Here is a 13,876-nt window from a genome sequence, read left to right on the forward strand (position 1 = left end):
ACTACACTATAGGAAGCAGAGGACTCCCTGACCTTACCCTATAGAGTATATACTAAAATCTAGAGCGTAATGAGTTGCCTGACCTATTGTACATTCAGCTTCGTCCTTACCTGGCAGAGGCGTACATTGGGATATGGATGTGCATCCTCGTGCAGAGCTGCTTTGGACTGGCGCTGCTCACCATGAACGATCAGTAAGGGTTTTGTCCTGAAATTCAGCAATTGAAGAGTGAAAATTGATGAATTGGGTTTTCCTACGTTAAGACATTTTACTCTTCCACAGTGTCAGCCGTGGCTCATTGAATCGTGCCCTCTCGCCTCTGAACCAGCAGGTTGTGGGTACAAGTCCCACTCCAGAGACTGGAGCACAAAAGTCTCGGCTGACACTCCTAGTGTAGAACTGATGGAGTGCTGCATTGTCAGAGGTGCTGTCTTTTGGATGAGATGTTGAACCGAGGCCCCATCTGCCATCTCAGGTTAATAAGGAACTGGCAGAGACATTAAACAAATACCTTGTATCTGTCATAGAATCATAGAAAGTTTAAGGCACAGAAAGAGGCCACTTGGCCCATCATGTCTGTGCCGGCCGAAAAACAATCCAACTGTTCTAATCCCACCTTCCATCATTTGGTCCATAGCCCTGCGGATTACGGCACTTGAGGTGCATATCCAGACTCCTTTTGAATGAGCTGAGGGATTCTGCGTCAACTACCCTTTCAGGCAGGGAATTCCACAGCCCTACCACCCTCTGGTCTCAAAATAAGGGTTTGCCCATTTTGGACTGAGATGAGCAGAAATTCCTTTTTCAAAGAATTGTGAATTCTTTGGAATTCTCCACCCCAGAGAGTTCTGAATGCTCAGTCATTGAGGATGTGCAAGACAGTAATCGGTAGATTTGTGGGTACTAAGGGAATTGAGGAATATGGGGATAGTGTGGGATAGTGTGGGATAGTGGAGTTGAGGGATGTGGGGATAGTGTGGGATAGTGGCGTTGAGGGATGTGGGGATAGTGTGGGATAGTGGAGTTGAGGGATGTGGGGATAGTGTGGGAAAGTGGAGTTGAGGAATATGGTGATAGTGTGGGATAGTGGAGTTGAGGAATATGGGGATAGTGTGGGATAGTGGAGTTGAGGGATGTGGGGATAGTGTGGGAAAGTGGAGTTGAGGAATATGGGGATAGTGTGGGAAAGTGGAGTTGAGGAATATGGTGATAGTGTGGGATAGTGGAGTTGAGGGATGTGGGGATAGTGTGGGATAGTGGAGTTGAGGAATATGGTGACAGTGTGGGATAGTGGAGTTGAGGAATATGGGGATAGTGTGGGATAGTGGAGTTGAGGGATGTGGGGATAGTGTGGGATAGTGGAGTTGAGGGATGTGGGGATAGTGTGGGAAAGTGGAGTTGAGGAATATGGTGACAGTGTGGGATAGTGGAGTTGAGGAATATGGGGATAGTGTGGGATAGTGGAGTTGAGGGATGTGGGGATAGTGTGGGATAGTGGAGTTGAGGGATGTGGGGATAGTGTGGGAAAGTGGAGTTGAGGAATATGGTGACAGTGTGGGAAAGTGGAGTTGAGGGATATGGGGATAGTGTGGGATAGTGGAGTTGAGAGATATGGGGATAGCGTGGGAAAGTGGAGTTGAGGGATATGGGGATAGTGTGGGATAGTAGAGTTGAGGGATGTGGGGATAGTGTGGGAAAGTGGAGTTGAGGAATATGGGGATAGCGTGGGAAAGTGGAGTTGAGGGATATGGGGATAGTGTGGGATAGTAGAGTTGAGGGATGTGGGGATAGTGTGGGAAAGTGGAGTTGAGGGATATGGGGATAGTGTGGGAAAGTGGAGTTGAGGGATGTGGGGATAGTGTGGGAAAGTGGAGTTGAGGAATATGGTGATAGTGTGGGAAAGTGGAGTTGAGGGATATGGGGATAGCGTGGGAAAGTGGAGTTGAGGGATATGGGGATAGTGTGGGAAAGTGGAGTTGAGGGATATGGGGATAGCGTGGGAAAGTGGAGTTGAGGGATGTGGGGATAGCGTGGGAAAGTGGAGTTGAGGGATGTGGGGATAGTGTGGGAAAGTGGAGTTGAGGGATATGGGGATAGCGTGGGATAGTGGAGTTGAGGGATATGGGGATAGTGTGGGATAGTGTGGGATAGTGGAGTTGAGGGATGTGGGGATAGTGAGGGAAAGTGGAGTTGAGGGATATGGGGATAGCATGGGATAGTGGAGTTGAGGAATATGGTGATAGCGTGGGAAAGTGGAGTTGAGGGATATGGGGATAGTGTGGGAAAGTGGAGTTGAGGGATATGAGGATAGCGTGGGAAAGTGGAGTTGAGGGATATGGGGATAGTGTGGGAAAGTGGAGTTGAGGGATGTGGGGATAGCGTGGGAAAGTGGAGTTGAGGGATATGGGGATAGCGTGGGAAAGTGGAGTTGAGGAATATGGTGATAGTGTGGGATAGTGGAGTTGAGGGATGTGGGGATAGTGTGGGAAAGTGGAGTTGAGGGATATGGGGATAGCGTGGGATAGTGGAGTTGAGGGATATGGGGATAGTGTGGGATAGTGTGGGATAGTGGAGTTGAGGGATGTGGGGATAGTGAGGGAAAGTGGAGTTGAGGGATATGGGGATAGCGTGGAATAGTGGAGTTGAGGAATATGGTGATAGCGTGGGAAAGTGGAGTTGAGGGATATGGGGATAGTGTGGGAAAGTGGAGTTGAGGGATATGAGGATAGCGTGGGAAAGTGGAGTTGAGGGATATGGGGATAGCGTGGGAAAGTGGAGTTGAGGAATATGGTGATAGTGTGGGATAGTGGAGTTGAGGAATATGGTGATAGCGTGGGAAAGTGGAGTTGAGGGATGTGGGGATAGTGTGGGAAAGTGGAGTTGAGGAATATGGGGATAGTGTGGGAAAGTGGAGTTGAGGGATATGGGGATAGTGTGGGAAAGTGGAGTTGAGGGATATGGGGATAGCGTGGGAAAGTGGAGTTGAGGGATATGGGGATAGTGTGGGAAAGTGGAGTTGAGGGATATGAGGATAGTGTGGGAAAGTGGAGTTGAGGGATATAGGGATAGTGTGGGAAAGTGGAGTTGAGGGATATGAGGATCGCGTGGGAAAGTGGAGTTGAGGGATATGGGGATAGCGTGGGAAAGTGGAGTTGAGGGAGATGAGGATAGCGTGGGAAAGTGGAGTTGAGGGATATGGGGATAGTGTGGGATAGTGGAGTTGAGGGATATGGGGATAGCGTGGGAAAGTGGAGTTGAGGGATATGGGGATAGTGTGGGAAAGTGGAGTTGAGGGATATGGGGATAGTGTGGGATAGTGGAGTTGAGGGATATGGGGATAGCGTGGGAAAGTGGAGTTGAGGGATATGGGGATAGTGTGGGATAGTGGAGTTGAGGGATATGGGGATAGTGTGGGATAGTGGAGTTGAGGGATATGGGGATAGTGTGGGATAGTGGAGTTGAGGGATATGGGGATAGTGTGGGAAAGTGGAGTTGAGGGATATGGGGATAGTGTGGGATAGTGGAGTTGTGGGATTTGGGGATAGTGTGGGAAAGTGGAGTTGAGGAATATGGTGATAGCGTGGGAAAGTGGAGTTGAGGGATATGGGGATAGTGTGGGAAAGTGGAGTTGAGGAATATGGGGATAGTGTGGGATAGTGGAGTTGAGGGATATGGGGATAGCGTGGGAAAGTGGAGTTGAGGGATATGGCGATAGTGTGGGAAAGTGGAGTTGAGGGATATGGGGATAGTGTGGGATAGTGGAGTTGAGGGATATGGGGATAGTGTGGGAAAGTGGAGTTGAGGGATATGGGGATAGTGTGGGAAAGTGGAGTTGAGGAATATGGGGATAGTGTGGGAAAGTGGAGTTGAGGGAAATGGGGATAGTGTGGGAAAGTGGAGTTGAGGGATATGGGGATAGCGTGGGAAAGTGGAGTTGAGGGATATGGGGATAGCGTGGGAAAGTGGAGTTGAGGGATATGGGGATAGTGTGGGAAAGTGGAGTTGAGGGATATGGGGATAGTGTGGGATAGTGGAGTTGAGGGATATGGGGATAGTGTGGGAAAGTGGAGTTGAGGGATATGGGGATAGTGTGGGAAAGTGGAGTTGAGGGATATGGGGATAGTGTGGGATAGTGGAGTTGAGGGATATGGGGATAGCGTGGGAAAGTGGAGTTGAGGGATATGGGGATAGCGTGGGAAAGTGGAGTTGAGGGATATGGGGATAGTGTGGGAAAGTGGAGTTGAGGGATATGGGGATAGTGTGGGAAAGTGGAGTTGAGGGATATGGGGATAGTGTGGGATAGTGGAGTTGAGGGATATGGGGATAGTGTGGGAAAGTGGAGTTGAGGGATATGGGGATAGTGTGGGAAAGTGGAGTTGAGGGATATGGGGATAGTGTGGGATAGTGGAGTTGAGGGATATGGGGATAGCGTGGGAAAGTGGAGTTGAGGGATATGGGGATAGTGTGGGAAAGTGGAGTTGAGGGATATGGGGATAGTGTGGGATAGTGGAGTTGAGGGATATGGGGATAGTGTGGGAAAGTGGAGTTGAGGGATATGGGGATAGTGTGGGAAAGTGGAGTTGAAGGATATGGGGATAGTGTGGGATAGTGGAGTTGAGGGATATGGGGATAGTGTGGGATAGTGGAGTTGAGGGATATGGGGATAGCGTGGGAAAGTGGAGTTGAGGGATATGGGGATAGCGTGGGAAAGTGGAGTTGAGGGATATGGGGATAGTGTGGGATAGTGGAGTTGAGGGATATGGGGATAGTGTGGGATAGTGGAGTTGAGGTAGGAGATGAGCCATGATCTTACTGAATGGTGCACCACGCTTGATGGGCTCCGCTTATGTTCTTGTGACAAGAGTTGTAATGAAACTGGCTGAATTCATGATGCAAATTTGGAAGATTTAAGACAAGACTTAAATTTATATAGCACCTTTCACTACCTCAGGATGTCCCAAAGCACTTTAAAACCAATAACATAAGTTTGAAGTGTAGTCACTGTTGTAAAGTTCCGCCAGGGCCACTCAGCTCCTGACCTCATTATAGCCTTGGTCCAAACATGGACAAAAGAGCTGAATTCCAGAGGGGAAGCAGCATTTGGCTGAGTATGGCATCAAGGAGCACTTGTAAAATTTAAGTCAATGGGAATCAGGGGGAAAACTATCCACTGGTTGGAGTCATACCTAGTCCAAAGGAAGATGGTTGTGGTTGTTGGAGGTCAATCATCTAAGCCCCAGGACATCACTGCAGGAGTTCCTCAGGGCAGTGTCCTGGGCCCAACCATTTTCACCTGCTTCATTAATGACCTTCCCTCCATCACAAGGTCAGAAGTGGGGATGTACACTGATGATTGCACAATGTTCAACACCATTCGCAACTCCTCAGATACTGAAGCAGTCCATGTCCACATGCAGCAAGACCTGGACAATGTCCAGGCTAGGGCTGATAAGTGGCAAGTAACATTCACACCACACAAGTGAGAGGAAATAACCATCTCCAAGAAGAAAGAATTTAACCATCTCCCCTTGACATTTGACAGCATTACCATCGCTGAATCCCCCACCATCAACATCCTGAGGGTCACCATTGACCAGTAACTTAACTGGAGCAGTCATATAAATACTGCGGTTATGAGCAAATCAGAGGCTAGGAATTCTGCGGCGAATAACTCCCTCCTGACTTTGCAAAGCCTGTCCAAGGTACAAGATGGAGCTGCGGACTGACAAGGGTGGGCTTCTTCCTAGGGTCTTAAAAGAGGTGGCTAATGAGGTCGTAGATTTGTTGGTGTTAATTTTTCAAAATTCACTCGATTCTGGAAAGGTTCCATCAGACTGGAAAGTAGCAAATATAACCCCTTTATTCAAGGGGGGCGGGGCGGGGAAAGAGACAGGAAACAGGTAACGATAGGCCAGTTAGCTTGTTGTCTGTCATAGGGAAGATATTAGAATTGATCATTAAAGAGGCTATAGCTGGGCACTTAGAAAAACTCACGGTAATCGGGAATAGTCAGCATGGTTTTGTGAAAGGGAAGTCATATTTAACCAATTTATTAGAGTTCTTTGAACGAGTGAAATGTGCTGTGGATAAAGGGGAGCCCCTTGATGTACTGTACTTGGATTTCCAGAAGGCATTTGACAAGGTGCCACATAAAAGGTTATTGAAAAAGTAGGAGCTCATGGTGTAGGGGGTAACATATTAGCATGGATAGAAGATTGGCTGGCTGGCAGAAAACAGAGAGGATGCATAAATGGGTCCTTTTCTGATTGGCAGGATGTGACGAGTGGAGTCCCGTAGGGGTCTGTGCTGGGACCTCAACCTTTTACAATCTATATCAATGACTTAGATGAGGGGAGCAATGACATGGAAGCTAAATTTGCAGATGATACAAAGATAGGTAGGAAAGTATGTTGTGAAAAGGACATAAAGAGGTGGCAGACCGATATAGATAGGTTGAGTGAGCGGTCAAAAATTGGGCAGGTGGAGTATAATGTGGGGAAATGTGAAGTTGTTCACTTTGGCAGGAAGAATAAAAAAGCAGAGTATTACTTAAGTGGAGAACGACTGCAGAATTCCGAGGTGCAGAGGGATCTAGGTGTTCCAGTGCATGAGTAAGCAAAAGTTTGTATGCAGGTACAGCAAGTAATAAAGAAGGCTAATGGAATGCTATCCTTTATTATGAGAGGAATTGAAAATAAAAGTAAGGATGTTATGCTTCATTTATACAAAGCATTGGTGAGATCACATCTTGAATACGGTGTGCAGTTTTGGTCTCCTTACTGAAGGAAGGACAAAAATGCATTGGTGGTGGTTCAGAGGAGGTTTACTACATTGATACCTGGAATGAACAGGTTTGCCTTATAAGGAAAGGTTGGACAGACTGGGCTTATTTTCACTGGAGTTTAGAAGAGTGAGGGGAGACTTGTTTGAAGTATATAAGATCCTGAACAGTCTTGATAAGGTGGATTTGGAAAGGATCTTTCCTCGTGGGGGAGTCCAGAACCAGGGTGTACGGTTTTAAAATTAGGGGTTGCCCTTTTAGGACAGAGATGAGGAGAATTTTTTTCTCTCAGAGGGTTGTGCGACTTGGAACTCTCTGCCTTAGACGGTGATGGAGGCGGGGTTATTAAATAATTTTAAGGCAGGGTCGATAGATTCTTGTTAGGCAAGGATATCAAAGGTTATCGGGGGTAGGTGGGAGTGTGGAATTCGAGACACAAACAGATGAGCCATGATCTTACTGAATGGCGGATCAGGCCAGAGGGACCGTATCGCCTACTTCTGCTCCAAATATGTATGTTCGTAAGTCAGGATTTTTTTTTATTCATTCATGGGATGTGGGCATCGCTGGCCAGGCCAGCATTTATTGCCCATCCCTAATTGCCCTTGAGAAGGTGGTGGTAAGCTGCCTTCTTGAACTGCTGCAGTCCATATGGGGTAGGTACACCCACAGTGCTGTTAGGAAGGGAGTTCCAGGATTTTGACCCAGTGACAGTGAAGGAGCGGCGATTTAGTTCCAAGTCAGGATGGTGTGTGACTTGGAGGGGAACTTGCAGGTGGTGGTGTTCCCATGCATTTGCTGCCCTTGTCCTTCTAGTTGGTAGAGGTCGCGGGTTTGGAAGGCATTGTCTAAGGAGACTTGGTGCATTGCTGCAGTGCATCTTGTCGATGGGACACACTGCTGCCACTGTGCGTCGGTGGTGGAGGGAGTGAATGTTTGTGGATGGTGTGCCAATCAAGCGGGCTGCTTTGTCCTGGATAATGTCGAGCTTTTTGAGTGTCATTGGAGCTGCACCCATCCAGGCAAGTGGAGAGTATTCCATCACACTCCTGACTTGTGCCTTTTAGATGGTGGGCGGTCTTTGGGGAGTCAGGAGGTGAGTTACTCGCCGCATGATTCCTAGCCTCTGACCTGCTCTTGTAGCCACGGTATTTAGAAAGCTACTCCAGTTCAGTTTCTGGTCAATGGTGGCCCCTAGGATGTTGATAGTGGGGGATTCAGCAATGGTAATGCCATTGAATGTCAAGGGGAGATGGTTAGATTCACTCTTGTTGGAGATGGTCATTGCCTGGCACTTGTGTGGCGCGAATGTTACTTGCCACTTATCAGCCCAAGCCTGGATATTGTCCAAGTCTTGCTGCATTTCTACACTGACTGCTTCAGTATCTGTGGAGTCGTGAATGGTGCTGAACATTGCGCAATCATCAGTGAACATTCCCACTTCTGACCTTATGATTGAAGGAAGGTCATTGATGAAGCAGCTAAAGATGGTTGGGCCTAGGACACTAACCTGAGGAACTCCTGCAGTGATGTCCTAGAGCTCAGATGATTGACCTCCAACAACCACAGCCATCTTCCTTTGCGCTAGGTATGACTCCAACCAGCAGAGGGTTTTCCCCGGTTCCCATTGACCTTAGTTTTGCTAGGGCTCCTTGATGCCATAGTCGGCCAAATGCTGCCTTGATGTCAAGGTCAGTCATTCTCACCTCATCTCTTGAGTTCAGCTCTTTTGTCCATGTTTGAACGAAGGCTGTAATGAGGTCAGGAGCTGAGTGGCCCTGGAAGAACCCAAACTGAGCGTCACTGAGCAGGTTATTGCTAAGCAAGTGCCGCTTGATGGCACTGTTGATGACACCTTCCATCACTTTACTGATGATTGAGTGTAGACTGATGGGGCAGCAATTGGCTGGGTTGGACTTGTCCTGCTTTTTGTGTACAGGACATACCTGGGCAATTTTCCACATTGCAGGGTAGATGCCAGTGCTGTAGCTGTACTGGAACAGCTTGGCTAGGAGCGTGCTAAGTTCTGGAGCACAGGTCTTCAGTACTATTGCCGGAATATTGTCAGGGCCCACAGCCTTTGCAGTATCCAATGTCTTCAGTCGTTTCTTGATATCACGCGGAGTGAATCGAATTGGCTGAAGTCTGGCATCTGTGATGTTGGGGACTTCAGGAGGAGGCCGAGATGGATCATCAACTCGGCACTTCTGACTGAAGATTGTTGCAAATGCTTCAGCCTTATCTTTTGCACTGATGTGCTGGGCTCCCCCATCATTGAGGACGGGGATATTTGTGGAGCCACCTCTTCCAGTTAGTTGTTTAATTGTCCACCACCATTCACGGCTGGATGTGGCAGGACTGCAGAGCTTAGATCTGATCCATTGGTTATGGGATCGCTTAGCTCTGTCTATCGCATGCTGCTTGTGCAGGTGGGCATGCAAGTAGTCCTGAGTTGTAGCTTCACCAAGTTACACCTCATTTTGAGGTATGCCAGGTGCTGCACTTGGCATGCCCTCCTGGACTCTTCATTGAACCAGGCTTGATGGTCATGGTAGAGTGGGGGATATGCCGGGCCATGAGGTTACAGATTGTGGTTGAGTACAATTCTGCTGCTGCTGATGGCCCACAGCGCCTCATGGATGCCCAGTTTTGCATTGCTAGATCTGTTCGAAATCTGTCCCATTTAGCACGGTGATAGTGCCACACAACACGATGGAGGGACTTAGTCTCCACAATGACTGTGCGATGGTCACTCCTACCAATAGTCATTGACAGATGCATCTGTGGCAGGCAGACTGGTGTGGACGAGGTCAAGTATGTTTTCCCCTCTCTTTGGTTCCCTCACCACCTGCCGCATACTCAGTCTAGCAGGTATATATTTTAGTACTCGGCCAGCTCGGTCAGTAGTGGTGCTACCGAGCCACCCTTAGTGATGGACATTGAAGTCCCCCACCCAGAGTACATTCTGTGCCCTTGTCACCCTCACTGCTTCCTGCAAGTGTTCAACATGGAGGAGTACTGACTCATCAGCTGAGGGAGGGCAGTAGGTGGTAATCAGCAGGAGGTTTCCTTGTCCATGTTTGATCTGATGCCATGAGACTTCATGGGGTCCAGAGTGGATGTTTTGGACTCCCAGGGCAACTCCCTCCCGACTGTATACCACTGTGCCGCCACCTCTGCTGGGTCTGTCCTGCCGGTGGGACAGGACATACCCGGGGATGGTGATGGCAGTCTCTGGGACATTGTCTGTAAGGTATGATTCCGTGAGTATGACTATGTCAGGCTGTTGCTTGACTAGTTTGTGGGACAGCTCTCCCAACTGATGGAATACTCTCCACTTGCCTGGATGGGTGCAACTCCAACAGCACTCAAGAAGCTCAACACCATCCAGGACAAAGCAGTCTGCTTGATTGACACCCCATCCACCATCTTAAACATTCACTCCCTCCACACCGACACACAGTGGCAGATGCACTGTAGCAACTCACCAAGGCTCCTTCAACAGCACCTTCCAAACCCGTGACCTCTACCACCTGGAAGGACAAGGGCAGCAGATGCATGGGAACACCACCACCTGCAAGTTCCCCTCCAAGTCACACACCATCCCGACTTGGAACTATATCGCCATTCCTTCACTGTCATTGGGTCAAAATCCTGGAACTCACTCCCTCACAGCACTGTGAGTGTACCTATGCCACACTTGTAGCAGTTCAAGAGGCAGCTCACCACCACCTTCTCAAGGGCAAGTAGGGATGGGCAACAAATGCTGGCTTAGCCAGCGATGTCCACATCCAGTGAAAGAAAAAAAAAATGAATGTGGCACCCAATTGCGCAGAGCAAGCTCTCAGAGTCAACCATGGATAACAAAGGAAGTTAAGGATTGTGTAAGATTAAAAGAGAAGGCCTATAAAGTTGGCAGAAATAGTAGTAAACCTGAGGACTGGGAGGATTTTAGAATAGAGCAAAGGAGGATGAAGAGACTGATAAAGAAAGGGAGGATAGAATATGAATGTAAGTTAGCAAAAAATATAAAAACGGACTGTAAAAGCTTCAATAGGTACATAAAAAGGAAATGTTTGGCTAAGACAAATGTGGGTCCATTACAGGCAGAGTCAGGAAAATTTATACTGGCGAATGGAGAAATGGCAGCGAAGCTAAATGATTACTTTGTGTGTCTTCACTGAGGAAGATACAAGAAATCTCCCAGAATTAGAGATCCAAGGGATTAGACAGAATAAGAAATTGAAGGAAATTATTATTAGTAAGAAGGTTGTATTGGAGAAATTAACAGGGCTGAAGGTTGACAAGTTCCCAGGACTTGATATTCTACATCCCAGAGTGTTGAAAGAGGTAGCTATGGAGATAGATGATCACCAATGCATCTACTTCCAAAATTCTATAGATTCTGGAACGGTTCCTGCAGATTGGAAGGTAGCAAGTGTCACCCCACTATTTAAGAAGGGAGGGAAGAGAGAAAACAAGGAATTACAGACCTGTTAGTCTTACATCAGTCGTTGGGAAAATGCTAGAATCTATTTTAACCGATGTGATAAATGAACACTTGGATAATAATGATCTGATTGGGTAGAGTCAACATGGATTTATGATTGGGAAATCATGTTTGATGAACCTGTTGGAGTTTTTTGAGGATGTTGCTAACAGAATTGATAAAGAGGAGTCGGTGAACGTGGTATACTTGGATTTTCAGAAGGCTTCTGATAAAGTCCCCCTCAGGAGGTTGGTTAGCAAAATTAAAGCACATGGAATAGAAGGTAATAAAATGGCATGGATTAAGGATTGGTTAACAGGTGGAAAACAGAGTAGGAATAAACGGGTCATTCTCGCATTGGCAGGCTGTGATTAATGGGGTACTGCAGGGATCAGTGCTTGGGCCCAAGCTGTTCACAATATATATCAATGATTTGGATGCGGGGACCAAATGTAATATTTTCAAGTTCGCAGATGACACAAAACTAGGTGGGAATGTGTGTTGTAAGGAAAGTGCAAAGGAGTTTGAAGGGGATTTGGACAGACTTAGTGAGTGAGCAAGAAAGTGGCAGATGGAATATAATGTGGAAAAATGTGAGGTTATCCACTTTGGTAGGAGGAACAGATGTGCAGAGTATTTCTTAAATGGTAAGAGTTTAGAAAGTGTAGATGTGCAAAGGGACCTGGGTGTCCTGGTCAGTAAGTCACTGAAAGTTAACATGCAGGTGCAGCAAGCAATTAAGAAGGCAAATGGCCTTCACTGGCCTTTATTGCAAGAGGATTTTGAATACAGGAGTAGTGAGGTCTAGCTTCAATTGTATAGAACCTTGGTTAGACCGCACCTGGAGTAATTGTGCAATTTTGGTCCCCTTACTTTAGGAAGGATATTATTGCCATCGAGGGAGTGCAATGAAGATTCACCAGACTTGTTCCCGGGATGGTGGGACTGTCCTATGAAGAGAGATTGGGGAAACTAGGTTTGTATTCTCTAGCGTTTCTAAGAATGAGAGGTGATCTCATTGAAACCTACAAAATACTTAAAGGGATAGACAGGGTAGATGCAGCTAAGATGTTTCCCCTGGTTGAGGTGTCTAGAACCAGGGGTCACAATTTCAAAATAAGGGCGAAGCTACTTAGGACAGAGATGAGGAGAAATTTCTTTACTCAGAGGGCTGTGAATCTTTGGAATTCTCTACCCCAGAGGGCTGTGGAAGCTCAGGTCATTGAGTATGTTTAAAGCAGAGATTGACAGATTTCTGAACACCAATGACATAAAGGGATAATGAGGATAGTGTGGGGAAAAAGGCATTGAATTAGATGATCAGCTATGATCGCATTGAACGGCGGGGCAGGCTCGATGGGCTGAATGGCCTACTCCTGCTCCTATGTTCCTACAAACAGCAATGTAATAATGATCAGATCATCTGCTTTTAGCAATGTTTGTCAAGGGACAAACAATAACTTTACCCGAGATTTGCACCACTTCCAGCAAAAAGCAGGGGGGGTTACTGGAACCTTTGCATGTTTAACTGCCTCGGCACAGAAGTAATGGAGACTCACCTGAATTCGTCTGGGTATTGCTTCACCAACCAAGGAATATCAATGCAGTAATTAAACTGAAAGGTAAAAATATTCATTATTGGTCATGGCAAAAAAAATCTCTCCTTCAAAGCCCTGTGTCAGATGGAACTCTGGGTTAGAAACGTCAGAAACGTGAAGGATTCATCTGCAATCCATTCTAATAATTGTCACATTTTAACGGTTTATTTACTGCATTTAATAAAAAAGAACATTCTTGGGCCTGAGGACATCGCTGGCAATGCCAGCATTTACTGTCCATCTCCCAGTTGCCCCTTGAGAAGGTGGTGGTGAGCTGCCTTCTTGAACCGCTGCAGTCCATGTGGTGTAGGTACACCCACAGTGCTGTTGGGAAGGGAGTTGCAGGATTTTGACCCAGTGACAGTGAAGGAACGGCGATATAGTTCCAAGTCAGGATGGTGTGTGACTTGGAGAGGATCTTGGAGGTGATGGCGTTCCCATGTGCTCCTGTCCTGCTAGTTGGCAGAGATCCTGGGTTTGGGAGGTTACCAATGCACATATTAGAAAAAAAGACACAAAGAGTTGTAGAGAGAAGAGCGATGAGGAGTAACGTCAAGTTCAGGCTCGTCTGTTTCTAACCGACCCATGAAAGGGAACCTTATGGACTTGCAGAAGATATGAAATGGGTTAGAGAATGTCAACCCAGAACAATACTTTAAAATATATCAGGACTGCAAGCTAATGGAGTGCATGGCTGGAAATGGCAAGTTTAATACAGATGCTGGACAGAAATTGTTTACTCAGAGAATTACCAACAGCTGGAACTGTTTGTTACAAAATCTTACAGCACAAAAGGAGGCCATTTGGCCCATTGTGCCTGTGCCAGCTCTTTGAAAGAACTATCCAATTAGTTCCACTCCCCTGCTCTTGCCCCATCGCCTGCAAATTTCTCCTTTTCAAGAATTTATTGAATTCCCTTTAGAAACTTACAATTAAATCTGCTCCCAGCATGCTTCCAGTCAGCGTGCTCCAGATTAAAGTAGTTTGCTTTGCGAAATAACGTCGCCT

At 47.0% G+C, this 13,876-nt stretch overlaps 1 protein-coding gene across 2 annotated transcripts in view; it reads right to left on the reverse strand.

Annotated features, from left to right (window-relative positions):
- The window catches only part of tdp1 (tyrosyl-DNA phosphodiesterase 1), a 143,160-nt gene that overhangs the window by 119,063 nt on the left and 10,221 nt on the right, over positions 1-13,876 (reverse strand). For both annotated transcript variants that reach the window (XM_068038250.1, XM_068038249.1), the window contains exons 4-5: positions 12,830-12,885; positions 111-207 (exon numbers count right to left, since the gene is read on the reverse strand). In XM_068038250.1, coding sequence (XP_067894351.1) covers positions 111-207; positions 12,830-12,885 — 153 coding nt within the window. The remainder of the gene's footprint in view (positions 1-110; positions 208-12,829; positions 12,886-13,876) is intronic.

Source organism: Heterodontus francisci, chromosome 9 (assembly GCF_036365525.1).
Source record: "Heterodontus francisci isolate sHetFra1 chromosome 9, sHetFra1.hap1, whole genome shotgun sequence".
NCBI classification, from domain to species: domain Eukaryota; kingdom Metazoa; phylum Chordata; class Chondrichthyes; order Heterodontiformes; family Heterodontidae; genus Heterodontus; species Heterodontus francisci.